Source organism: Perognathus longimembris, chromosome 17 (assembly GCF_023159225.1).
Source record: "Perognathus longimembris pacificus isolate PPM17 chromosome 17, ASM2315922v1, whole genome shotgun sequence".
Classification (NCBI taxonomy): domain Eukaryota; kingdom Metazoa; phylum Chordata; class Mammalia; order Rodentia; family Heteromyidae; genus Perognathus; species Perognathus longimembris.
In genome coordinates this window covers 22201533-22227616 of record NC_063177.1, presented here as the reverse complement: position 1 = coordinate 22227616, position 26084 = coordinate 22201533, and the positions used below count along the sequence as shown (strand labels likewise).

The 26084-nt window shown below is 45.1% G+C and overlaps 1 protein-coding gene across 2 annotated transcripts in view; it reads left to right on the top strand.

The window, feature by feature from the left end:
- Asic2 (acid sensing ion channel subunit 2) overlaps positions 1-26084 on the top strand; it is a 1019895-nt gene that overhangs the window by 939755 nt on the left and 54056 nt on the right. For both annotated transcript variants that reach the window (XM_048365541.1, XM_048365540.1), the window contains exon 3: positions 20415-20542. In XM_048365541.1, the coding sequence (XP_048221498.1) occupies positions 20415-20542 (128 nt within the window). The remainder of the gene's footprint in view (positions 1-20414; positions 20543-26084) is intronic.

The window sequence follows — 26084 nt, the reverse complement described above, 5'->3', positions numbered from 1 at the left end:
TCAGAGACACATCCTGCTTGCTGAGGGGCTGCTCCACTGACACCCATCAACTTCTCTACATTCGCTGCCTCTCCCTTCCAATCCCATATCCATCCTGACATGCTCCTGCTGAACTCTGGCTTCTCAGAGCTGGTGGGCTGGGAAGGGCTTACCTTTCCAGAATCTCCCTGAGACCAAGCTACATCCTGTGACCATGGGGCCTCTAAACATCCCTGGGTTCTGGGGGGCTAGATTGACAAAGAGAGGCCCTTCTTATAGAAACCAGAATATATTTGTTTATGAAAACATCTGCAGGAAAGGAGAAAAATCAGAAAATCAAATGAATCCTGTTGACTCCATCTCCAGTGCAGAGGCAGAATTAATTTGGTCCCTCCATGGTAATATTAGAGTTCCCAGACTGTCACTTTGATGTACATACAGTGCACGCGTGCACAGCATGCGCGTGTGCGCGCGCGCACACACACACAGAGCCCCTCTCTGTCTCTATCTCTCTCTGTCTATGTCTCTCTGTCTGTCTCTCTGTCTGTCTCTGTCTCTGTCTCTCTGTCTCTGTCTCTCTCTCCAACCTCTATCACAGACCTTCTCACCCAGCACAACTCCCTACAGAAATTTGGCCTTCCATGAGCTCTGGCTGATATGTAGGACTGACTGCAGAGCCACAGTGGAATGTAGGATGTCTGTATTCTTCCTTCCAAAGCCACAGTGATCAGCCAGAAAAGAATGAGATTCTACATTAAACCAACCTGCTTGCTTCCCTGCGGCCTAGTGCAAAGTAGTGTGAAGTAGCAGCAAATCTGACCCATGCTTCCTGGACATCAGTCAGCCCAATGGGACCTAGAGCTGCGTCAATTCAAAACAAATTCATGATTGTGATGATGAATTTGCCACATGCCTGACACAGTGCATGTGTCTGTCAGGGATGCAGAAGACACAAGACAAAGGTCCTGCCTTTCTGATGCATTTTTATCTCATTAGGAAGCCAGACATGCACACAGAACCTACAGGAAGGAGAATTTCTGCCAGGAGCTCGAGCTGTCCCTCAGAAGTAGATCAGCACTATCCACTTAAATAGTTTCCTTTGAGGCCGTGTGAAGAAGGATAGTTTAAAAGGCAGGGTTGGGAGAAATCAGTTAGAGAAGACTGGTCAGTGCTAGCCTAAAGAACTTTTTGGGATCCTGAGGATGTTGCCCATCCAATATTTTAGCTATGGATAGAGAGCATAAGGAACTGATTTTTTTATTAATATAAAGGTGATGTACAGAGGGGTTACAATTACCTAAGTCAGATAATGTGGAACTGATTTTTTTTTAATGTGCAGGTACTGGGGCTTGAAGTTAGGGCCTGGCAGTGTCCCCTACCTGTTTTGTTAAAGGCTGGCACTCTACCATTTGAGCCACAGCTCATTGCTGGCTTTTGTGCTGATTCACTGGAGATAGGAGTCTCACAGACTTTCCTGCCCAGGCTGGCTTTGAGCCACAAGCCTCAGATCTCAACTACTTGAGTAGCTAGTATTATGGGCATGAGCCCCCAGTGCCTGGCTAGAACTGAACTTTTTTTTAAAAAATCAGAATTTAATTATTAATTTGTATTAATTTGAATTTAAGTAGTCCCTACCCTATTAGAGGATAGTTAGCATCCTGGAATGCAGCTTCGTCTAGTTCGGGTTGACTCCTGGGTTAGCTGTCTCTGCAGCCAACTCCCATATTCCTCTCAGTCTGTGGTGTTCCCCATTCTTGGTTTCCTCCTCTCCATGGCTGCAGAATGGCAGGCAGAGCTCTTCATGCCCACTAGAGAAGGAAATTGAGATCAGATCACCCTCAGGGCCACTCAGCTGGAATCCTGGAATTCTTACATGGGAGCTTCCTCCTCCATTGTCCCTTTCTTCAGGCTGAGAAGCTACTGGGCAGTTACCTGCCACTTGGAGGTTCTTGCTGCTCAAAGTTGCTTCTATCCTAAGATAGCAGGAAGAAAGGAAAAGTCTTGTGGGAGCAGGAGTAAAACCAGCAACACTTGCTGGAGGATGGCAGGTAGGCTGGGGTGAGGGGATGTCTATCTGGGGAGCCACCACCAGCAGGGATACAAGTGCAACCAATTGCTTGGTGGTTGTTGCTGAGACCTGTAAGGACAGCCCTGCCACAGTCATCTGGAGACCACCATCCTGACCTGCCAGGCCACCATGGCCCGACAGATGCCATCTGGTTTTCTTGAGTCTCTCTGCTCAAACAGAGCTATGAAACCAGGTTCCTACTGGAGATATTAGGGAGATCATAGAGAAGAAAGGAATTGACATGTGGCTGCTGAGGGAGTGAAGTAAGATAGAGAAGATGCCACAGCAGGGTCACATAGACCCCAAATTAATCCCAGCTCCTCCTCTCCTAGCTACATGACTAAGAACAATTGGATGAACCTCAATTGCCTCATCTGCAAAGTACAGATGAATCCAGATGGCTAACAGATCCAGAGAGTGCTCTGCAGATGGCAAAAATCAGAGTGACAGAGGGTTTTTAGATACCCTGCACCTATCACTAGAGTCTGGAGCCTTCTCAAAAGGATCCTCTGACATGCTCTTGCCCTTTTTTTGTGTGCTGGTAGTAGGGCTTGAACACAGAGCCTTGCAGTCTCATTTGGCTTTTTCCCCTCAAGGCTAGTGCTCTACCACCTGAGCCACAGCTATACTGCTGGCTTTTTGCTGGTTAATTGGCAATAAAGTGTCTCCTGGACTTTTGTGCCCAGGCTGGTTTCAAACCACAGTCCTCAGATCTCAGCATCCTGAAGAGCTAGGATTACAGGTGTGAGCCACTGGCACCCAGCAGCCTTGCCTAGTTTACTCTGAGAAAGTTAAGAAAGCAGTGAAGGGGCCATTTCCTAATGTAATTCTGGCTAACCAGCAGAGCCTTTGTGAGACATGGCAATGATTTGCAAGACCACAGTCTATAAATACAGTTCCAATGCTTGAGTAGAGAAAGGCAACCTCTGTGGGCTCAAGTTTAGCCAGTAGAAGACAACTCCACTAACATTACCAAAAATATTCCTTCTTCCAGATTAATAATATTCCACCTCAGGGGGCTTAGGGATCAAACACCTCTATGGGAGGAACCCCTGCTAATGTGCCATTTTTAAGTTGCATGTGGATCTAGACAGAATGACCCAAAATAGGCCACATGGTGCTCCAGGAGTTTGGAATGTTGCCTGTTAGACAAATAGAAAAGAATACAGAGTCAAAAAGAATCTAGGGCTAGACAGTATTGCACACATTTATTCATCTATTTAATATGCTACATCATGAAACCCCAAGGTAGTAATATCACACACAGCATTGATTTCCTAAAGGCCTTGGCCATGAAAACCTTCTTTTCCATAGAGGAGCTCACCAAATACACCTTTGGGGGTGGGGGGGAAGCTGTCCTAGACTATTGAAATACAGATTTCATGAGCAGACTTTTCTAAAGGAAATTAAATTGAAGACAGGTGGGAGGTTGTTAAAAATGAAACTCTGTATGGAAACCTCTGGGTAACTTTAAAGATAAAAGAAATAGGCAGTGGGTTATCTGGGTTGCACATGAGAGGAACCTGAATCAAACAAGCTTAGGCATCAAAAGAATTGTATTGCCCTTGGAATTCGAAGCAAGCTTCAACAACCAATCAGCAGGGGAGTAAGGATGTAGCACAGTGAGAACTGGTGCCAAGGGCACCTACACCCTGGGAGCTCTCACCCTTCCTCTCTCACTAGACTCTTTTACACACATACACACACACACACATACACACACGCATAACTCCACACATACCACACATTCCTCCCACTCTTGCATACACATATGGCTCCCTCCCAACAGAGACTAAGATTTTTTTTAATTTTACAGATCCTACCACCTGAGACTATTTTGTCTCATTGATCACTTTAAAATATTCTTTTAAAGCAGGAAAGAGAACCATTGGCCCAGCTCAGTCAGATGACCCACCCCTGGACCAATCAATAGCAAGCAGGAGAATGCATTTCAGTGTGAACTGGGGAAGCTGGGCATATGGTGGAGGGAGGAACCCCCCTGAGGACTACCCTGGGGAGATAGCCCCATGTTGGCTGTGTTGGAGGAGAAGAACTGAAGGCAAGGGCTGGAGGGAGTTCCCACTGAGGAAACCATAATTGCCGTACAGGGAGCTCTCCTAACAAGCTCCAGTCCCAAATGGATATACTCCAACACTGTGCAAAGACCACTGTGGGGCCCTCCCTTCCCATCTCCTTCTAATTCCCATTCATTTTGATGAATACTCTTTTAAATCAAAGATAATCCACTTTGATTTCTTCCAAATCCTACTGTTAAGTATGCATGAATGTGATATTATATCAGATATATTTTTGAGTAGAAGATTTGTGCTTAAAATATGTGCTGTAGTAGGGGTAAAGATATAACTCCTGTTATCCTGTGAGTTTCCCACTTCCCCCTGCCTATCTTTTTGACTTGCTTCTGCCATGCAGCTGTTCCTTCTGCCTCTGGACCAACCCCCCAAGATACTCCTCCTTCAGGGAACCTTCCTTAGTCTACCTAGAATTTCTTACTCTGGTGTCTACATGGCTAATTGCCTCCCCTGCCCAGTCTTTGCTTAAACATGGTCTCTCAATGAAGCCTTCCCTGGAAGTTCTGGGGCTTCAACACAGAGCCTGGATGCTGTCCCTTAGCTTTCATGCTCAAGGCTAGCACTCTACTCCTTGAGCCACACTGCCACTTTCGGGGGGGAGGGAGGTTTGCTAGGTGATTGGAGATAAGAGTTTCACGGACTTCCCTTCACAAGCTGGCTTTGAAACAAAAACGTCAGATTTGAGGATTTTGAGTAGCTAGGATTACAGGCATAAGCCACAGGCACCTGACCCTGCTTTTCCTATTAACACTGAAGCCCATCCACTCCCTCTGACCCCTCCTTATCTGACTCACCTAGTCTCCTTCAAGTAAACCATGGGACTGATTTACTTAATCATTATTAGCTGTCTCCTCCCACTAAAACATAAAATCCCCAAATGCCAGGAATCTTCGATTGATGTACAGGTGAGTGATAAATCTTTGTTGAGAGAAAAACAAAGTTGTTGGGACCCAGGTAAGGAGAAACTGGCACTACTGAGCAACTACTATGTGCCATGAACATTCTTTCCCATAGCTCTTCCTGGCTTCGCTGCTCACAGGTATTATAAGCCCCATTGAAAGATGAAGAAATAGGAACCCAGAGAGATTCGTGAAGTTTCTCACAGGCACATACTTAGTTAAGTAGTTGAATCAAGCTTAACACCCACAATGGAGCCAAAAAAAAAAAAAAAAAACCATAACATACCTCCCACCAAATCCCTTAAGTGCTTAAATTGTGATTGTCAGAGCACTGCCCTGAAAATGCCCAAGAAGAATGCTTCAGGCAACATCCCTGAAAAGCAAAGGGCACATAATGATAGGTCTAGCCAACCTTCTTTTTTTATTTGTTCCTCTTTCTTTTTTAAGAGCAGAATCGTTATATTGAATGGAAGCTTTAGCACAGTCCCCACATACAAACAGATGAAAGTGGAGTTGTTCTGGTTCCACAGGAGATGGGATGGGGTGCAGTCTGTTTTCTCCCTAGCTCCCTGTGGCCAAGCCTGGGCATTCTTGAGGAACCCAGTTTGAAAACCATTGAATAGAAAGCAGAGCTCATGGCATATCTGCAGGGCTGCTGAGCCTCAGGAATGCCCATCTTAACTTCTGATTAAACATGGTGGATTTAACATTTGCATTCATGAGAAGCACCCTATCAAAACCTCACCTGAATTGCAATCAATGGTTTTTTGTGTAATATAAACCCTCTAGGACAATGACAGTAGAAGTCAGCCAATTGAATGAATACTAACTGACTAAGATATATCAGTGAGGCTGAAAGCTAAGAACCTTCTCCAAAGGCTGCCAGCTGTCACCATAGAACTCCCAGGGAGGGCCAGGAGTTCAAAGGCCTTGTGGACTGCTGAAGATGCAAGTGAGAGTGGAATCAACAGAAAGATTCATTCTGGAAAAATCTAGAAAAGGAGCTGTTAGATATCTGAGTTTCTTCCTATGTTCTAGAGCAACCAGATAGCAGAAAGTATAATTGAGACACAGAGCTCTGGACTTGGGGAAACCAGGCCCAGCTGAAGGCAGGATAAAGTGATAAACAGAAGAAAAAAAAAAAGAAGAGGAAGTGGAATTCTGCTTATTGATTAGGGAGAAATCAGCCAATCATGACCTATTCCACTCAATCTGGGGCAGAAACTATGGGATCACTTCCCCAAGAAGTAAGTCCAAGAGGAAAGACCCACAAATAATGGTAGTCAGGAGGTCTCATACTAAATGGCTTGGTTTGGTCATTCTCATGTAACATCCCTTGGTGAATGACCCCCACCTACACACATACACAGGAAGGGCTATGCAGCCTTTAAGTTTCTCTTTTTTTAGGTTAATATGGGTTTTTTTAAATTAATATTATTATCTTCAAGTAGTAGTATAGAGGAGTTTCAATTTAATGTGTTGATTTCTGGGTACAATGCATCTTGATCAATATCGCCTCTTCTATCGTTTTCCCACATCTCTCCCTTCTCCACCCCCCTCCATTGTCCTAGTTCTATTTTCACATATATACCTGAATATAATGACTGTATTCACCCACCCTTCTTCATAACCGTACATGAACAGCAGAGAGACATTCAAAGAAAAAGAAAGGAACTAAAGCCAACCCCAAAAGAAAGCTTGTGAGATAGAGATAAGCACAAACAGAGCAAGCTATACAGCCACCTGGCCTAGGTTCACACCCTGTCAGTACCATCTACCAGCTGTGTGACCTTAAGCAAGTTATGTAACCCCTCTGAGTCTCAGTTTCATCATCTCTAACATGGGAATAACAGTATCACCTACCCTAGAATGTCATTAGGTGAACTGAGATGAGTTCATGTGTATATCATGTGCTTAGAAAACTGTCTTGATAATATCAAGCAATATATAAAGGCTTAACAAATGAAAAAAATGCATGAAGCAGACAAAAACATCAAAATGATTTAATTAAAATCCTCAAAAGAGATAAGAGGCATGTCTGCATCCATAAATGCAAGCACAGGATGCAATTAAAAAGGAAAATTCTGTGAAGAAGAAAAACATAAATCAAAAATATGATTCCAGATATTAAAAACTAATCTCTTGGAGGATTGGAATTGAGGGGTTCTCCCCAAAAGTGAAACAAATGGAAAATGGGATAGAAAAAAACAAAGGAGGGAAGCAAGGAAAGAAAAAGGGAGAGAGAGAAGAAAGAAAGAAAGAAAGAAAGAAAGAAAGAAAGAAAGAAGAAAGAAAGAAAGAAGAAAGAAAGAAAGAAAGAAAGAAAGAAAGAAAGAAAGAAAGAAAGGAGGGAGGGAGGGAGGGAGGCAGGGAGGGAGGGAGGGAGGGAGGGAGGGAGGGAGGAAGGAAGGAAGGAAGGAAGGAAGGAAGGAAGGAAGGAAGGAAGGAAGGAAGGAAGGAAGGAAGGAAGGAAGGAAAGAGAGAGAAAGAAAGGAAAGAAGGAAGGAAAGAAGGAGGGAAAAATCTAAAAACCAGAGGACAAGCTGGATCACTCAGCATCCTACCAACTCGGAGATCTAGAATACCTAAACTAAGACAAGGAAGAAGCAACCTGGGAAAGCATGAACATGGTCAAAATCCTCAGCTAAAAGCCAAGGCTTTCCTCACTGAAAAAAGCTCACCCCGTTCTGTCTGCAACTACAGCCAAACACCCAAATCAAGACACACCTTGGCAAACATCCAGCAAGCGGAAAGAAAGGAAATCTTTAGGGTTTCTGGAGAGAAAAGAAAGGGTCACACATGCTGATTTTGCTCTCCGAATGGCACAGACTTCTCCACAGAGCCATCAGAGCCACAAGTCAGTAGCACATATTGCCTCTGTCTTTCTGGGGCTGGGAGGGCTTGGTTTTTCTCGTCTAAGAGAGAGCATTCTATACCCAGCAAACTATAAATTAAGTGTAAAGGCAGAACGGGGTCTCAGACCAAAAATGTGTCTCCTGCACAGGCTTTTTCCAGAATGTAAGTGATTAAACCAAGAAAGAGAATTCCGGAAATAGAGGATTAGGCCCCAGGGAAGTTCCAAATGCTGACAAGAAGAGCCAGGATGACAGCTGAGCAGGAACAGTTCCAACCCAGAGCCTGCAGTGGTGGGTTTCAGATGGGAAGACCCTGCAGACCTGCTCTGCCTCTGAGGCCTGGCATGCCATTCAGCCTACCAAGCAAGCCAAACCAGGAAACAAAACAAAGGTGAGGTGGAATCAATGAATAAGCAAAACAAACAACAAAAAGAGGAAAAACAAATCATCTTCCTGATCTCAAGAAAGAGATCAACCCCGGTGTAGTGACACATACTTGTAATCCCAGCTACTCAGGAGGCAGATACTGGGAGGATTTTAGTGTAAGGGCAGCCAAGGGAAATCATAAGGAAGATTCCTCTCTTAACCAACAGCAGAGCACGCTAGGATACCTCTCTCAACTAAACTTAATATGGGGAGCATAAGTCAGAAGATCATGACCCAGGCTAATGAGGGGGCTGGGGGGAGGGAATGCAAGACTTTATCCAAAAAAAAAGCTAAAGCCAAAAAGGATCGGGGGTGACTCAAGTGGTAGGACTCAAATAGTAGAGCAAGCACATGGTCCTACGTTCAAACCCAAATGCCACCAAAATAAATAAATAAATATAAATTATATATATATATACATATATATATATCAACTAAGAAATAAATAGCTGCCAAGAAGCTAGTGCCTACAGAAATACAAATGTGAAGAGCAGAAGAAGAAACTACTTGAGCAGTGAGCTGAGGAGCTGAGGAACAGGACCCGGGGGTTAGAGAAAGGTGGGACAGGAAACCGCTATTTTTCATTAGAAGCCTTGCAGTGCCATTTGGCTTTTTAAATTATGTACATAGGCTGCTTTGATGAAAATAAAAGTTAAATTAAAAATAATCATAAATTTTCAACATAGCTAGAAGGCCAGAGCAGCTATCAAGGGTAACGCTATTTCCTGCCCCCTCCTCTTAGAAACCGGGTGTGACAAGAGCAGATGCTAATGGTTGCTATGGTTTCTCCAACATCTCTGCTCCCAGGAGGAAAGACAAAAACTCTTGTCATGGTGCCAGGTTCTCAGAACTGGAACGAGAGGGACATGCTATGACCTGAATTCTCAGCCATGGGGACAGGCAGCCACCAGCAAAGATGCAATGCTTGCTTTCAGAGGGGGCCTTTGTGCTGGTTGTTGAGGGTGTCTTCATGCTGCCTGAGGATTCTGAAAAAAAAATGTCATAAATAAAAAGCATCATTGGAGACAGGAATCTAATCTATCAAGCAGCCAAAAGCAGCCTGAGTTTTATCAACAGTGGGATGACCTGAATAACGGACCTGCTAAGTGCTGTGTAGAAAATTTGGTGACTTTAGGCAGCACTCACAGACAGCCAGGCAGATGTCCAAGGACAGCGCCAAGGAAACAGACAAAAAAAGACCCCTCTCCCCAGGGCTCAAGGCCCCTGGTTAGTTTCCTTTGAACGCCTAGGTGTGGGGCAATCCAGTGATACAGAGGCAGGCAACGTAATGATACAAATCAGGTGTTTGAAGAATTCACAATTCAGGAACTATCTCAAGATTCTCTATTTTCTAGTGAGAGAATTTCATTCAGCCCACAACTTTCATATCAAGGAAGTACCCAAGAAGAGCAAGACTCTGCAGTCTTGCCAGGGAACATGTAAAAAGAATTGGCGTTGAGTACTCTAATCAACAGAAAATAGAGGAAGAACAAAAGAGGGAACAGACAGTTCTAGAAGGAAGGCAGAAAAAATGCATCTCTTGAGGAAGCTTCTGAGGGGAAATGATCTTGGTTCTGATTTCAGACCTGTTTGCCACGTTCCTGGGAACTGCATGAGAATTAGAGGGGAATTGAGTGGGGGGGGGGCTGGGAGGACCCCATGTGCCAAGGAGAAGAAAGAGGAACAAAGCCAAAAACAGCCCAGAATGAGCTGCAGCATCTGCACAGAAACTGAAGCACCCAGAGCCTGAATCCTTCCACTCCAAGTGTGGTCCTCCAAGCCTGGGCACTGGCCTCTTCACCTGTGAGTTTGGTGGATGTGCAGCATTCCCATACCCACCCTGAATCCGGATAGTAACCAGATTCCTGCGACTGATGTGCACATGGAGTAACTCCCTCCACTGGAAACCTGACAATGTCTCCTTAACACAGCAATCTTTCTCTGACATCAGCCCCCCCACCCCCTGAAGACGATCATGCTTTTTGTATATCCGTTGATTGAGAAGGTATTAGATAGCACAAAGTTACTATGAATCCCGTAATGCTTGTAATGAATTCTGTAATCGTATTCCCATCTATATTCTGCAGGATCTCTCTTTCACAGTGTAGGTGCCCCTGAGGGCTACCATCAGCACAGATAAACAAGAGTTCTTCTGCCATGTCCATGTCCTTTCTGAGACATGGCACTCCTCGTGGCCTAAAGATGATGTCCCCAGCAAGCTACTCAGAGTCATCAGCCTTCTTGTATAGTAATTTATAATCTCCAAGCCTGAATGCACTAGGTAAACACATTATATAAAAACTCCTTGGGATAAATCTTTTTTTATTTTAATGAGACTAGACCCAACGCTACAGACACGGTGCCTTCACCAAGGTATGTTTGTGATTGCTTGGTTTAGTGGGAATGGAAGTTAGCCAAACTTGCGGGTCACATGACCAGCACCTGACATGGTTCTGTCTTTCCTCGATGTGGACATGTGACTCTACAGAACAGAATTCCTACCCTGGCATTCTGTACTCTGATCCTGAGACCTGCCTGTAGTGTTCCCCTAGGACAGTTGTAATCCTTTAACATAGTCATTCACATAACCCATGCAGTAAGGCAGGTCTCAGAGCCTTTGAGTGGCTCTCCCTGGACCTCTGTGGTCTGATTTGATCCTTTATGTCCTGCAAATGAGAGGAAAGAAAAGATTGGTTTGAGTAACAGTTTAGCAAAATGTAACACATTTGTGAACTATTCGTGAGTTCCATGGCAGAAGGGGCTGCAGATCGTAAGTGCCTTCCCCAAACTCCTATGGCACCTCCATTGTGTCACCTGGTTCACAAGCTGTCCATGAGGGAATTCAGTGCGACATCACACAGCCACCCAGAGCAGACATAATTGCATCCCATCCAGCCAAGGAAAGACAGTGTTAACTTTTTTTTTTCCCCTCTGAAGCTCACCTAGCCTCAAAATGTCACTTGGGAGCAACAGAGTGTGAAGATGCCTGTCTCTGTACTAGTTTTAGATTTTCTTACCTAAGGATGCCGCCTTTATTGGGCCCATCTACCAGGGAGAGGCAGAGAGGGGAGGACAAGGCACACACTGTCCAATTTTAGATAGGCAGCAATTTGTGGATTCCTTAGCAAACCCAGCCTCTCTGACATTTGATGAGAATCCTGAAGAGCCATGTCTTTTTTTAAATCTATTTTTTAATGAGATACAGTGAGGTTAAGAGATTTACACATGGCCCTCATCTCATAGACATTTAGTGCTAAAAGTAACCTTGAGAGATGAGCTCTCACTTTGTTTTTAATGGAAAAGAAGCTAAGGCTCCGCGAGGCAGTACTGTAACTTGCCTGCGGTCATGTGGCTTTTGAGTAATGTGGCTGAGAGGTGCTTCCCTGCCACCCTCGACAGACTCCCGACCATTTCAGTTTCTCCGGCTCAAGCAGAGAAGAAAAAACCAGCCTGGCGCCTGTAGGCAAGCTCAACTAGAATTCAGCCATTTCTTTTGCCCTGGGCTCTTGAGGGCCAGGGTGAGATTGTCACCATGTCACACTCAGCCAACTTTGCCCTAGACTTGGAAATAAAAGAGCAAAGGCTGCTGATCCCACTGCAAATTAAGTCATTCCTCCTCCATCCGGTCTAGTATGGAATTTATGGGCTTGATATCTGGGGCTGATTGACAAAGAGAAGAGGAGATTAAAGAGATAAGACATGTGGCTCCAGGCTGTCCCGAACTGTCACCTGCCTTGCTGCCATTGGCCACTCTCTTCTCTATAGGCTTCAGGCTTCTCACCTGAAAGATGAGAAATTAGATGAATCAAAGAAGAATCTAGGGCCAGGAGTTTGGCTTAGTGGTAGAGTGCTTGCCTAGCATTCAGGAAGCCCTGAGTTCGATTCCTCAGCACCACATAAACAGAAAAAGCTGGAAGTGGTGCTGTAGCTCAAGTGGTAGAGTGCTAGCCTTGAGCAAAAGAAGCCAGCAACAGTGCCCAGGCCCTGATCCAAGCCCCAGGACTGGCAAAAGAGAAGGGGGAGGAAGAGGAAGAGGAGGAGGAGGCAGGAGCAGAGGAAGGGGGAAGAGAAAACAGAAATGGAAGAAGAAGGAGGAGGAGGAAGAAGACAAGAGAGAAAGGGAGGGGGAGGGGGAGAGGGGAGGAGGAGGAGGAGGAGGAGGAGGAGGAGGAGGAGCAGGAGGAGGAGGAGGAGGAGGAGGAGGAGGAGGAGGAGGAGGAGGAGGAGGAGGAGGAGGAGGAGGAGGAGGAGGAGGAGGAGAAATCCTGTGCCACCTTGAATCATCAGTCACCTTGAATCATCATCTCTGGGGTGTATATCCTTTACTTTCACTGAGCTCTGATTTCTTCACCTGCAAAGAAAAAAGGAGAAAGTAAAAATAAAATCAAATGTAGTAAACATGATTATGGTGATTGACCCCCTCCCTTGGGGTAGCTGAAAAGATCCAGTCAGACAAAGTCTGTGGAGATCCCAATGCTAACCTTGCTGCCAGTGTTGTCACTTGCTCTGCTCCATAGAGGATTCAAAGCTCAAAGGCTCAGATCTCTAGCCAGAAAAGTCCCCAAGGCCCACAGCCCAATGTTGAATGTGAGCAGTGACACCAGACAAGGACAAAGAATCTGAGCAAGGCCACATGTAGGAAAGGAAAGAGCTTGGGCCTTGAAGCCCAATAGATCCAGGTTTGATTCTGGATTGGCTATGTGGCTACAGCAAGCTAACCACTTTGAGCTTTTGTAGAGCAGGACGCTACCTTGTGGTGTAACTGTAAGGAGTGAATGGAATGACCAGCTGGCCACTGACTACATCTGTAATACTCTGACCTCCTTCCTGTTCTTGAACTAGGCCAAGTATATCTGTGTTTCAGGGCCTTTGTTCTTGCTGGTTCCCTTACCTAGAAGGCTTTCCTGCTCACTTCACTCAGGTTTGCCACACAAATGTCATCATTTTGGAAGGCTTTCCCTGACTCCCATCCAAGAAGGCCACATGCACAATGCCCCTGCTTCTACTTCACCTTTCCTCCCAGCCGGTCACAAGGATCTAATGCCACATGTGGCCCAGCTTTCTGTCAGTGTCCTCCAGAACAGAGCTCCATGAGAACTGAATCTCTGCTTCATTTGCTGCTGGGACCCTGGTCCTTGGCCAGCACACATTTGACATAATGCTGTCCAGTGACCAAGGGAATAAATGTGGAATGGTGTAAAGTATCCAGCTCTGGATCTAGACTTCAGGAAGGTCAGTTCTTCTTTGTTTTAAACTCCAGAGCAGCATCTTAACAAATGTTTTAGTGTTTCAGGCCTGTAATCTTAACTATTCAGTAGGCTGAGATCTGAGGATCATGTTCTGCTAGCTGGGGCAGGAAAGTCCATGAAACTCTTTTTTAAGAAATAAATTGCTGGCTGGGAATATGGCCTAGTGGCAAGAGTACTTACCTCATATACATGAAGCCCTGGGGTTTGATTCCCTAGCACTACATATATAGAAAAGGCCAGAAGAGCCACTGAGCAAAAAGAAGCCAGGGACAGTGTTCAGGCCCTGAGTCCAAGCACCAGGACTGCCAAAAAAAATTTTCTTACTTCTTTTAAAATTATTATTATATTTTTGCTATCTTTAAGTAGCTGTACAAAGGGATTTCCATTCAACAAATCAGTTTACAAGCTCAATGCACCTTGATCAATATCACCCTTTAATCTTCTAAAAGCTGGAAACAGCTGTGGCTCAAGTGGTAAAGTTTCAGTCTTGAGCAAAAACACTAAAGGACAGTGCCCCAACCCTGAATCCAAGCCCAAGTGCTAGCACCCCTCCCCCAAAGAAGAAAAGCTTTAAGGATATTAGAAACAAGAGCAATGTCCCTACATTTCAGAGATAGACACACAGGCACACACACACAGGCACACACACACACACACACACACACACACACACACACACACATACACCACACTTTTCATCTCCAAGTCCTTAGCAGTGAGTCAACAGGACAGCAATAAAAGATGGCGCAGTATCCTGGGACTGGTAGCAAGAGAGCTACCAAGCTAGGAATGGGGAAATGAAGCTACTAAAAGAAGCCAGAGCCCCTAGGCCTCCAACTGATAGGCAGCTGACCCACAGTGGTCCAGAAAATAGAGCTGAAGGGTTGAACTACCTGGGCCCTATTTTGGTCCAGCCATTCAATGACTGCAACCAGACCCAAAGGTAAAGGAAATCCATCCACATGGCCCCCAATGTCAGACTCTCCCTTCTCCATGAGAGAGCAGAATAGGGAGGCACTAGAGGACAAGGTTCAAGTACCAGCTCTCCCACATAGAGCCCTTTGGCACCAACATGAACCCTCCCAGCTTTCCCTCTCAAGCTGCCTATGGAATGAGGGCTCCTCACATCACCCCTGTAATAAAGTCAGTTTTGTCCAAAACAAGATTGCTTTGAAATAACACATCCCTTGCCTGAGCCTAGAAAATTCCCTAGGCTTTTCAGACAAGCATGTATTCCTCTTTCTCTCCAGTGCTTATTTCCTTGGCGTGTTTCCTGCAATTTGCAAGATTAAAGATTTAAGCTTATTCGACTGCCATGTGCTTTCCCTGCCCCATTATGTATTCTGCCCATGGCTCCTGTCTCCTCCTGCAGAGCTCCCAAATCCTGACTGTGCACACAGGAAACTGCTCCCCAGGTAGATCCACCCTGTGCTGTGTCATGCTTCCCAAGAGGGCAGGTAGACTCTGGTACTTCTGCAGGCCGAGCTCTGCCGAACCACATGCTCTTCATGATTCAGTATGGTCTTTTATGTTAGTTAAATTGTCTAAGGTTCAACTCAGTCCCAATTAACAAAGGCCCAGAACACCATGTATGGAGTACCTTTCCTTGTCTCCCTGCCCTCTGTGTTTCTCTGCAGCTTCAGATCTTGATGTTGATGATGTGTAAATAAATCCTTTACAGCCCTGGGGGCATGCACTCTCTAATGGACTCAGCACTGAGCACAGAATGAGAGCAAGCACAGTTCTTTCTAGCACCAATCCAGCTATCAGAAACCAGAAACCACAGCACATGGAATAACAATCTGATGATCACTCTCTAGAAATTCATTGATTGCTAGGAGCTCACTTTTACACATAAATGTTAGCAATCTATTGTCTAACAATATTTTTAACACATATTCATTTTGCACCAGGAACCACAAATCATGTGGGTGGTGCCAGTAATTGTGTGGTTACCACTATTGTCCTGAGTGCAACCCTACCTTAATCTCAGTTTGGGAAACTGGTGAGACCTAGGGTGCTGGTGTTTCCTGGCACCTACCAGAACCTTGGCAAATACCCAGCAGGCCAGCCAGCTGGAAACAGAAGAAAACATACCAAGAACAATTCCGCAATCATTTGCTTCATCCAACATTTATGAAGCTCTGCTCTGGGCCAAGCCCTGTGCTGAAGGCTTCAGAGGTCCTGATCATGAAAAGGATAATCCTATTCGTCATTCTCTACTGGAGAACCAGGGCATCTGCTCACACTAAATGAACCACACCCTTAGTACAGTGGAAAGAGTGCTAAATTTCAGACCCTTGCTCTGCTCTTGACTTGCTATGTGGTCACCTTTGGGCAAATCGTTTCTCGTCTCTGAACTAGATCACTATTTTCAACTGTGGTTGGCCTCACACAGGTCAGAATTCATCAGAATTCCTAGAAATGAGGGCTGGGAATATGGCTTAGTGGTAGAGTACTTGCCTTGCATGCATGAAGCCCTGGGTTCAATTCCTCAGCACCACATAAAGAGAAAAAAAACAGAAATGGTGTTGTGGCTCAAGAAGTAGAGTGCTGGCTTTGAGCAAAAAGGAAGCCAGGGACAGTGCTCAGGCCCTGAGTTGATGCACCAGGACTGGCAAAAAAAAGGATTCCTAGAAATGTGGATTCATGGATTCCACCCAGAGTAATGAACATTGAGTCAGGATTTTCAGGGATAGGCCCCAGGAGTCATCACCCTGGTCTCTCTGGGTGATTTTAATGTGCCTTTTCTAGCTTGAGAACTTCAGAGGCAGGTGGCTTGAGGGCCCCCTGGGCTGTAGCAGTCTTCTGAGTCTTACTGGGTGACCCAGCTCTCAAACACATGCTAAGTCCAGGAAATGGCAGATATAGAGATGAAAACAGCAGCAAAAAAGAGGAAGCACCTGATTTTGACCAGCTTAGAGAACAACACACAAGAGGGAAACCAAAGGCTACTATAGCAAGACACAGTAGCTAACTCTACAGAAATAACCATATAGGAATTCTATACAGGAAGAAATGCCAGGAGAAAGCAGGGCCAGGAACTGCAGCCACAGTCTGACCATAAGCAAAGGTTTCTGCTACTCAAAAGCCCTAAACAAAGCTGGGCACTAGTGGCCCACACCTGTAATCCTAGCTACTCAGGAGGCTGAGATCTAAAGATCACAGTTCAAAGCCAACCCAGACAGGAAAGTTTGTGAGACTCTTATCTCCAACTCACCACCAGAAAACCAGAAGTGGCTCTGTGGCTCAAAGTGGTAGAGTACTATCGGTGAGCAAAAGAGTTCCGGTACAGTGCCCAGGCACTGAGTTCAAGCCCTACAACTGACAAAAAAAAAAAAAAAGAGATCCTCAGGGCCTCCAGACAAGAGACCCATGAGTGCACCTGCCTGAGAAGGCAGGGTGGTGGAGTCCTCATTTACCCTGCACTCTGTGAGGATGAGGGTCTTCTCATAGCTGAAGGTTCTAGAACTACATTGTATAGTGATAGTGCCACGAGCCATGTGTGGTTGTGTGAATTGTTTGTTATTAATTAAAACAAAAACTCCTCAGTCACCTTAGTAACCCATCATGGCCAGCAGGTAGCATGCTGCAACACAGGTTGCAGAGCCAAAAGTTCCCTTATTCACCACTTAGCATTCCTTGCAAACAGTTGCTGAATGTTTGTAAAGAAACGAGGCTACTTTAGGATTTTTTTTTTTTACTCTCTGTGGCAACTACATCTGCTTCTGGAATAAACTGATACCTCCAGCAAACCCCTAACCCAGCCTGATTAGCCTCAGGCGGTGCTCACTGATGGAGGAATGCCTGGCTGTCTGTTTCTCCCATTACACACAGTGTTTTTGACAGAAAGGCTTCATTTCTCATTTCTTCCTATAAGCCAAAGGTCTGCTCTTTGAGCCTGGCTTACTGATTGTAATATTTCTCAAGCCCTGTTGTGTAGTGAGCACACAGCTTCCACTAACTCTGGAAAACACTTGCCTCCTGGGACATCTTTGTAATATCAATATCACACCACACTCACTCCTTCTCCCCATTTGAGCCTGGTCTTCAGGCTCCTCATCCTCTGTCTTGAGAAGACATTGGATAACGAAGTTATTGAGAGTCAATCACTCAACTCCCTCTCCCACCCAGTCCTCCCTCTCTTGAAGTTCTCTTCGCTGGCCCAAAAACCTTCACAGAAGATGTGCCCATAGGCGAGGCTGGAGCTAGGTGAGACAGCTGGAATGAATAAGGCTCTGCCTCCTCTCTGGAACAATTCACCCATCGATGGGTGAGAGAGTGGCATAAATCCACAGGGACAGGAGAACCTAGGAATAGGAATTTGGATGGAAGAGCTCAGAAGAGACATCACAGAATTGATCCTGCAACCAAGAAGAGGGATACATATTCATGTGTCGCCCAAAACCCTCTCCCAGTACATGAAGCTGTCTAAAGCCATAGCCTGGCCAAAGCCCCCTTTTCCTGAAGCCCCATGTCAGTCACTGGAATCCTGTGTGAATTATGAAAGCTCTGTCTGTCCTTTCTCCAGCCCTTCTGCCCTGGGGGTCTCACTCAGCTCTGAACTCCCTTTAGCAAGCCTGCCTGAGTCTGAACTCCCATGCTTCCTGCATTCCTGTGGCTGGTCTCTACTCACTTCCCAACCTTCCTTTCCATTTTCTTTTTTAATTTAATACAATCTTATTGTTATTATTAAGGTGTTGTACAAAGAGGTTACCATTTCATAAGTCAGACCGTAAGTATATTCCTGTTTGGGGACAATGTCACCCCTTCCTTTACTTCCTCTCCCCACCCCCAGTTTTCCTCTCCTGTCCCTTTCCACAAGTTACATAGTTCATTTTCCACATAGTGTCTACTGAATAACATGGTTGCATTTATTCATCCTTCCTCTCTCCCTTTCTGCATCCTCATTTTGCCCCCCAAAGAAAAAAACAAAAGTGTGCACACGCGCACATGGCACACACACACACACACATACACACACACACACACACACACACACACACACACACCCCACATAATTCAGCCTTTCTCTTCTCTGCTAGCTTTGGCACGGGTGCAGACCTTCCCCAAGCCATGGTCCAGTACTGGCACATGCTTCTCTCCATTCGATCTTGCCTACTTCTCAAATGGGCCCACCTTTCCTTTTAGAACATTTCTCCACTTAGATTCAGGTTCATCTTACCCATCAATCAGTGAATGAGGTTGAATTCTAAGTCATCCACCAATTCATTCAATGTGCATTTCCTGAATGTCTACTGTGCCCAGCTCTGAGCAGGACCTCTGAGCTCCACAAAGCCCAGCACATGACCTCAAGATGCTGCAGCCTGACACTGCAGTCAGATAAAGGATGCTCACAGGATGCAGAAGAAAGTCTAATAGATGGCTGTGGCAGTACCATCAGGCAAGACTAGGAGGTGCTTTGGGTAGGCTGGGAGGATGGACTTTAGTGATAAGCACAGCAGTGGTCAGGTGAACAACGCTGAAAGGCATTCTAGGTAAAGGAGACCTATGCATTCATGCCCAGTGGGGACCAACAGCAACCAATCTAAGCAGCCATATAGGGTGGAACCACACACACCACAAAATGGAGTGCTGCCAGAGAAAAGTGAGAACCGAGACAGGTTGAGGAGGTGGGCTCCTCATCAGCTAGGGACAGAGCATTTTGGAAGCCCATTCTGCAGGCTTTTTGGAGAGGTAAGATGGACTGGGCTGATACAATTCCCCAAGTGCATTCACCTACTGTGAGAAGACCATGCCAGGTAAGCCGGGTTCTGCCACTACCTCCAACAGCCAAGAGCCATTTCTCCTGACTAAGGAAGAGTTCCGAGAGTTCTGCTCAACTTGCCCACCTCCTACTGCACTTTCATCACTGCTGGTGCAACAAGCTATTTTTCTCTTTCTGATTCCTCACCTTCAGCTTGTGGTCAGCAGACATAAGGAATAAAACAAAAGAATTTCGAGGTCAAGGGGTCAGGTAGACAAATAAAGAAAAAGGGTGGGGGAATACAGCCATAAAAGTCAATGGACATATGTGAAAATGAAGCCAGGAAAATTGGAGGGGATTGGTGGGGTTGGGAGAGATGAGAAAACTAGATGCATTATGCTCATAAACTGACATATTCCATTGAAACTCCTTCATACACTGACTTAGATAACAAAATTATAGTAAAAGATAAACAAAATAAAATATGAAGCACTTCAAAGAATCCTACTAAGGCCGGAGGGAAGCTGGTCTTGAAAAGGACAGATTTAGTGACTGAGGCCAGGAATTGGCCTAACTGACCTGAATTCATTTCCCATTGTTGCTGAAACAGAGGGCCATAGATTTAGTGGCTGGAAAGAAAACAAATTGGTTACCTTCAAATTCTTAAAGTCAAAGGTCCAAGTGGGTTTGGCTACGTTTATTCAAATCAAGGATGTTGGCAGGTGTCTGTCACTCTCTGAGGCTATCAGAGGGAAAGACACTTCCCTGCTTTTTCCAGCTGCTAGATGCTGCCTCCATCCTTTGGCTTGAGGCTCTTCCTCTACCTTCAAAAATCAACAGTGTGGCATCTTTCCATTTTCTCTGACAGATCTCCAGACTCCTCTCACAAAGACCTCTGTGAATGCTTTGAACCTACTTACATAATCCAGGACAATTTCTCCAACTCAAGACCTTTAGCTTAATAACACCAATACTATCCCTTTTGCTGTGTAAGGTCACACATTCAGTTCCCAGAGACAGAAGTGTGAAGGACTCTAGACACCATCATCCATCATGACCCCCTTTGACATCCCCTTGAACTTTTCAACCCTGAGCATGTTGTCACTGACCCATGTCGCTCTGTCCATTTTTGTTTTTTCAGAGGAAACGACATTTGAAGCAGGAGTGAAAGTTCAAATCCACAGTCAATCTGAGCCGCCTTTCATTCAAGAGCTGGGCTTTGGGGTGGCTCCAGGGTTCCAGACCTTCGTAGCCACACAGGAGCAGAGGGTAAGTTTCCTGGGCTCCCCAGGTCTGTGGTCCTCAGTCCACCCCAGCTATCCTCAGAGACTAGATGGGAGAAATGCAAAGCTCACTCTGGCAGGCTCTGAATCTGCCCAAGAACTTAGTATGGAGCTTGGGTCCATTCATGGTAAAGGGTTTTACCCTGAAATTGGAGAAGGCTGACCTACTTCATCAATTCTCCTGTGCCAATCATTGGCTCCTAAAATTGAGTGTTCAGGGAAGCTGAGCTTGCTTTCTTTTCTTATTGAATGTTTGAAATTTTGGGTTGTTTTTTTTTCCTCCTCAGGACATTCTGTCACGGTAGACTCTTCTATACAATTTAATTTTTTTTTTTACAAAAGTTATTTGAATGTTCAAGAAAACTGCTAACTTGGATCTGATAGTCCATCACTTGGATTAGTTCAATTCAAAGCAGGCAACTAAGAAAAGAGATGGAAAATACATTTCCCTGCCATAGTTAAGCAGAGTGAACCCTCCTACATGGGTTCCTACCCACCCACCCTTTGATATAGTCCTGGGATGGGGTCCTTATCCAGACAGCCACAACCACTGCAGGAAAGCTGCCAGTCCATACAGGGAGGGCTGGCACTGCCTCACGTTTGAAGTGAGTTTCACATCTCAGAAGGGAGCCCTTTGCAGACTCAGTATGAAGGAAATCTCAAAGTAGGATGGCAGAGGGACACAGATACTGGCTCTTGTTCTCTCTCTCTCTCTCTCTCTCTCTCTCTCTCTCTCTCTCTCTCTCTCTCTCTCTCTCTCTTTCTCATCTCCTGAATATTTTTGGCCTTGTTTACCTAGAATAGAAGCTGGAGAGACTAGGACATTGCACAAGTCTTCAGCCAGACCACCCAAGACAATTTGTTTTGGGTGGCTCCAAGCAGAATGGAGTTGGTACATGATGACTGAGCAGTAAGGAAAAATGTACACTTGAAACTTAGGAGTCTGGCATGTTTTAAAATTTTGACTCAAAGGCCATCTTTCACCTGGCATTGTTCCCAGCTGTTTAGCCATTTTATAAAGCAATATGGTATGCTAAAAACTGGCTACAAATCTGTAAGTAGGCTGTATTTTTTTAAGTCTCTAAGATAGGTGATGGTTTTAGGCCTAATGTTTTGCACAGGAGGCAACTGGTGAAAGCTAAGGTCAGCCTCTACTGCCAACAGAGACAAGAAATGCTGGGAGGTTAGTCTGGCCTCTGTGAGCCCCAGAGACTGAGGCAGGCGCTGTACACTATATAAAGAAATGGGTAGGTAAGCCAGGACCCAAACACTATAACCAGAAAAGTAATAAATAAAGAGGAGGAGACCCTCGGACATCAGGAGGCAAGTTCAAGACCCAGAAGTTGAGAGTCAGGAAGAGTGAGAATGTGGGTTACCCAGACAGTCAGGTAAACTAGGAACCTGGAGCCTCTTGAGAGCTGTCAGAAATGAGCAAAGCCAGACACAAGTGGAAATAGTAAGGTTAAATTTCCATCTGTAATCTGCTACTGCCACCAGATGCCAGAGGCTCACGCCTATAATCCTAGCTACTCAGGATCCGAGGATCATGGTTCAAAGCTAACCTGGACAAGAAAAGTCTGTAAGACTCGTATCTCCAGTCAATTAGTAAAAAGCCAGAAGTGGAGGTGTGGTTCAAGTCATAAAGTACCAGCCTTGAGCAAAAAAGCAAAGTGAGAGCACAAAAAGAAAAATTCTATTGCTATCGGACAAGGTCCAAGGTGAACAGAATATAACTTGGATCTATATAGAGCTGACTGGGTATTTAGAGAGAAAATGAGGAAAGAGGAATAGATCAAAGGGGCTTGAACAGAATCAGGGAATTGAAAACATCATAAAACATATCAGGCTACTCAGGAAGTTGAAATCTGAGGATCACAGTTCAAAATCAGCCCAGGCAAATTGTCACCTCCAATCAACCACTGAAAAGCCAAAAGTGGACCTGTGGCTCAAGAGGTAGAATGCTAGCCTTGGATGAAAAGGCACAGTGCACAAGCCCTGAGTTCAAACAGGAAAAAGAAGAGTGGCCCATGTGAAATTCACCTGGATTTTCTAACTGGTACTTATTCAAATTGAGCCCCTACCATCCCACAAAGGCTGGGAGACAGAGCCTAATTGTCATGTATCAGCTGGAACAAATAAATGGTACTTGTTTATGACAGATTTGAGCTGCCAGAAACTGTGTTCGTGTGTGTGTCCAAGCCTTCACAGGCCAGGGTTGAAGGTTAATGGAAAAGAGGCTCAGGAGGGCCCAGCTGGAATGTGGTCAAGGATAGATCTTTGTCAGCACTTTCTTATACTATGTGAGCAGATCTATTTTCCCTGCAAAGGACTGGGCACAGGTTAGACCAACCGATGTGCAGAGGAATTCTTGGATTCTTGAAAGGTCAATTTTAGACTTGTTGTCAGAGGCAAATCTGACTTTGTAGTCTGTCGAATGTACCTCTTGTGGTGGCATTCCACGGTGTCTAGCTTGTTATTTGCATGCAGGGTAAGCAGGGTAAGTGAGCAACATCCTCTGATATTTGGAACATAACTCCCCCCACTCCCAACACAAAATGCAGAAGACAAAGTTCTTGGAAGTCGCTACTACTCAGCAGCCTGAGACACACTTAGTCCTCCCCCAACTTCTGCCCACCTGCCATTTGTGATATGGAAGAAATTTCTGGGCTGAGTAGAAAATTGGAACTGATGATTTCTAAGAAGCTTTAAGTCTCTGTTTCTCTTCCCACTATGAAACAGAGGGACCCCCCACAGAGAGCAGGATGAAGAAACAGAGCGTATCCTGGCTTCTGAGAGCAGAGTCATTTGCTTTGAAGGATATTCTCAGCAAATCAACCCCATTCATATCAGTATTTCTATGCTTATTATAACTAATAATAAGATATTTGTTAAACATTTTACAGTCTTCAAAGCATTTCTGCATCATCTCATTTCATCATTTCATTCATATTAATAGAGAAATACAAAAACACATCCCAGAGCTAAATCTAATAATACATTATGTTTACCAATATATAAAAGAGCATATTCATAGGAAATAAGACTTGAAGGAAATAAGCAAAATACCCACAGTGGGGGAATTGTGAATGATTCATTTTCTTCTCTGGGCTTTCCACATCTTTCCTAATGTGGCTTTATTTTTATTTATTCATTCTGCAAATATTTGTTGAATATCTACTATAACTGATGCTGTAGCAAAACAGAACAAACCCCATCTCCACCCTTGTGGAGCCCACAGAAAAAGTATCGCCTTTAACAAAGGAAAATTAATGTCAAGCCAAATGTAATTTGGGGACTAGCCCTCATTTGTCTGTTCTCACTCTGCTATGTGCTAACGTTTCCTAGCGGACCTTGGTACTCAAACATTAAATTGCACTGACTACATGATTCATTCGTTCTCTTCACATTTTAACCTCTTTCATTCATTCTTTCTCTTTCTGGTAAGGGGTCTTGAATTCAGAGCTTTGCACTCTCTGTTGGCTTGCTCATGGCTGACACTCTACCACTTGAGCAACACCTCCAGACTAGCTTTTTGCTAGTTAATTGGAGATGGAATCTCACTGAGTCACTGGTCCCCAGCTACATGTTGACATTTCCAACATCAGGATTTGTTTTATGATTAATCATATCTTACCATGACAATAGAGAGTGATTTTTTTTCCCCTCTCTTTCTTGGTGGTACGTAAAACCAAAAGGGCATCTTGCAATCTATGGCTCGGGCACATTGCTCTCCATCCACGATCTGCTGCCTCAGCTACAAGTACAGGAAAACCTTGCAAGAAGGCCAGAGGTGGCAAAACAGGTGTTTACAGAAATCCTTTTCCTGGGAGGTTCTTCTGAATCATGTTAGGAAAACTGATTGCAGAGTGAGAGTGTTGGGTGGAACAGATGACCTGAAGGGACCAAGTTATAAATGGGATGGTCTTTGTATAATGAAAAAAAAGATCCTCCTATCCATGCATAATTACACACATACACACACTTTATAGCGTTTTTCCATTTTATTTTCTAATCCCCAAATAATACTCTTGGGCTATAAAACAAACCAAAGATTGCTTTTGACAATCTGTAATCGCCTTAAATTCAATTAAGTCAAGGTACAGCCCTGCCCTCCAGGGCACCTGAGAGACACTCCTCTGCTTAGCTCAGCTCTGCTGGAGCCTTGCACAAGCCTGGAGCCTCCACCAGCAGAGATAGGCAGTAAGTGAAATCCTACTAGCAGAAAGGGCACTTCGGTCTTGTCAAAAATTTTTGTTTAATTAATAAATAAATTTTTTTAAAAAAAAAAGAAAGGGCACTTTGGACAGCAGAAGGTGGGCAGTGGCTACAACTAGTGAATGTACACTAGCCGCCGGCATTACACCGATCCCTGCCATTCACTACTTGCATTCAATCCCCTCACCAACCCCAAGAGGGAAGGTAGTATTATCTCCACTTTCCAGATGACAAAACTGCACGGTTAAGTAACTTGCTCAAGGTCGTGTCGCTACAGGAGTCATAGGGCTGGGCTCTGAGCCCAGCTGTATCCGTTTCTCCCCCGCCCCCACCTCCACCACCACCCCACCCCACCACTGCCCCTGCCTGTGTGCGTTCTGCTCCACCACACTGTGTGGTTGGAAAGCTGGCAGGCTCTCTGGGGGAGGGTGCACTAGAGCTAGTCCAGGGAAGGATCAGCCATTGAACCTTTTCTTTAGCTACCCTGACCCCCCGGAGAACCAAGGCTGGCCCAGTGCTGTGGAGAATAAGCCCAGAAGGCTGGATCCTGGATCCTAGTCCTGACTGTGCCTGTGGGACTCTGGACTGTTCACTCTCACTTCCCATCTGTGGGATGAGAAGATTTGATGAGATGCCCTGATAAGGCCTCTGGAACACACTCCTAGGAGTCTGTCAGTATGAACTCAAGGATACAGGGATGACCTGGTAGTTTGGCCAACAATAGTTTTATACTCACTCCCTGCTCAGCCAGTGACTCTACTGATGCCAGCTACCATGGAGTTCCATGAAAATAAGTTATGACACAGATGTAAGCTAAACCCATTCTACCCTTCAGAGGCACAACTTGGGCTCCTGCTAATGAAAAGTGGGGGAGGGGGAGATAGTATCCCTAAAACTTTAGGAGAGAAGCACTGTGAGGCCCCTTCCTCAAGCCACATACAGAGTGATCACATTGCTACCTGATCTAAAACCCATGTATTCCTGGGATGCCTGCAACATGCCCAAATTCTAGCCCTTAAGAATGTCTGGGGAGGCTAGTCTCACCTCTCTAGCCTCATCATCTGCCTCCTTCCCCTGAGGCTGCTGAAAGAAGCTGATAGAAAATTGCATCATTATTTCTAGCTATAAATGTAGTGAGTGAAAGCCCATGAAAGGGGCCAAGGATAACATACAGATCTGAAAGCCATATATCCTACAGATGGAGTGGATGAGCAGATGAGAGTCAGGACAGAGCTTAAATGAAGGAGCAGACATACGTGGAAGCGCCAAACTGGGATATGTCATAGGATAATACCACCACACCAAGCTGTGTT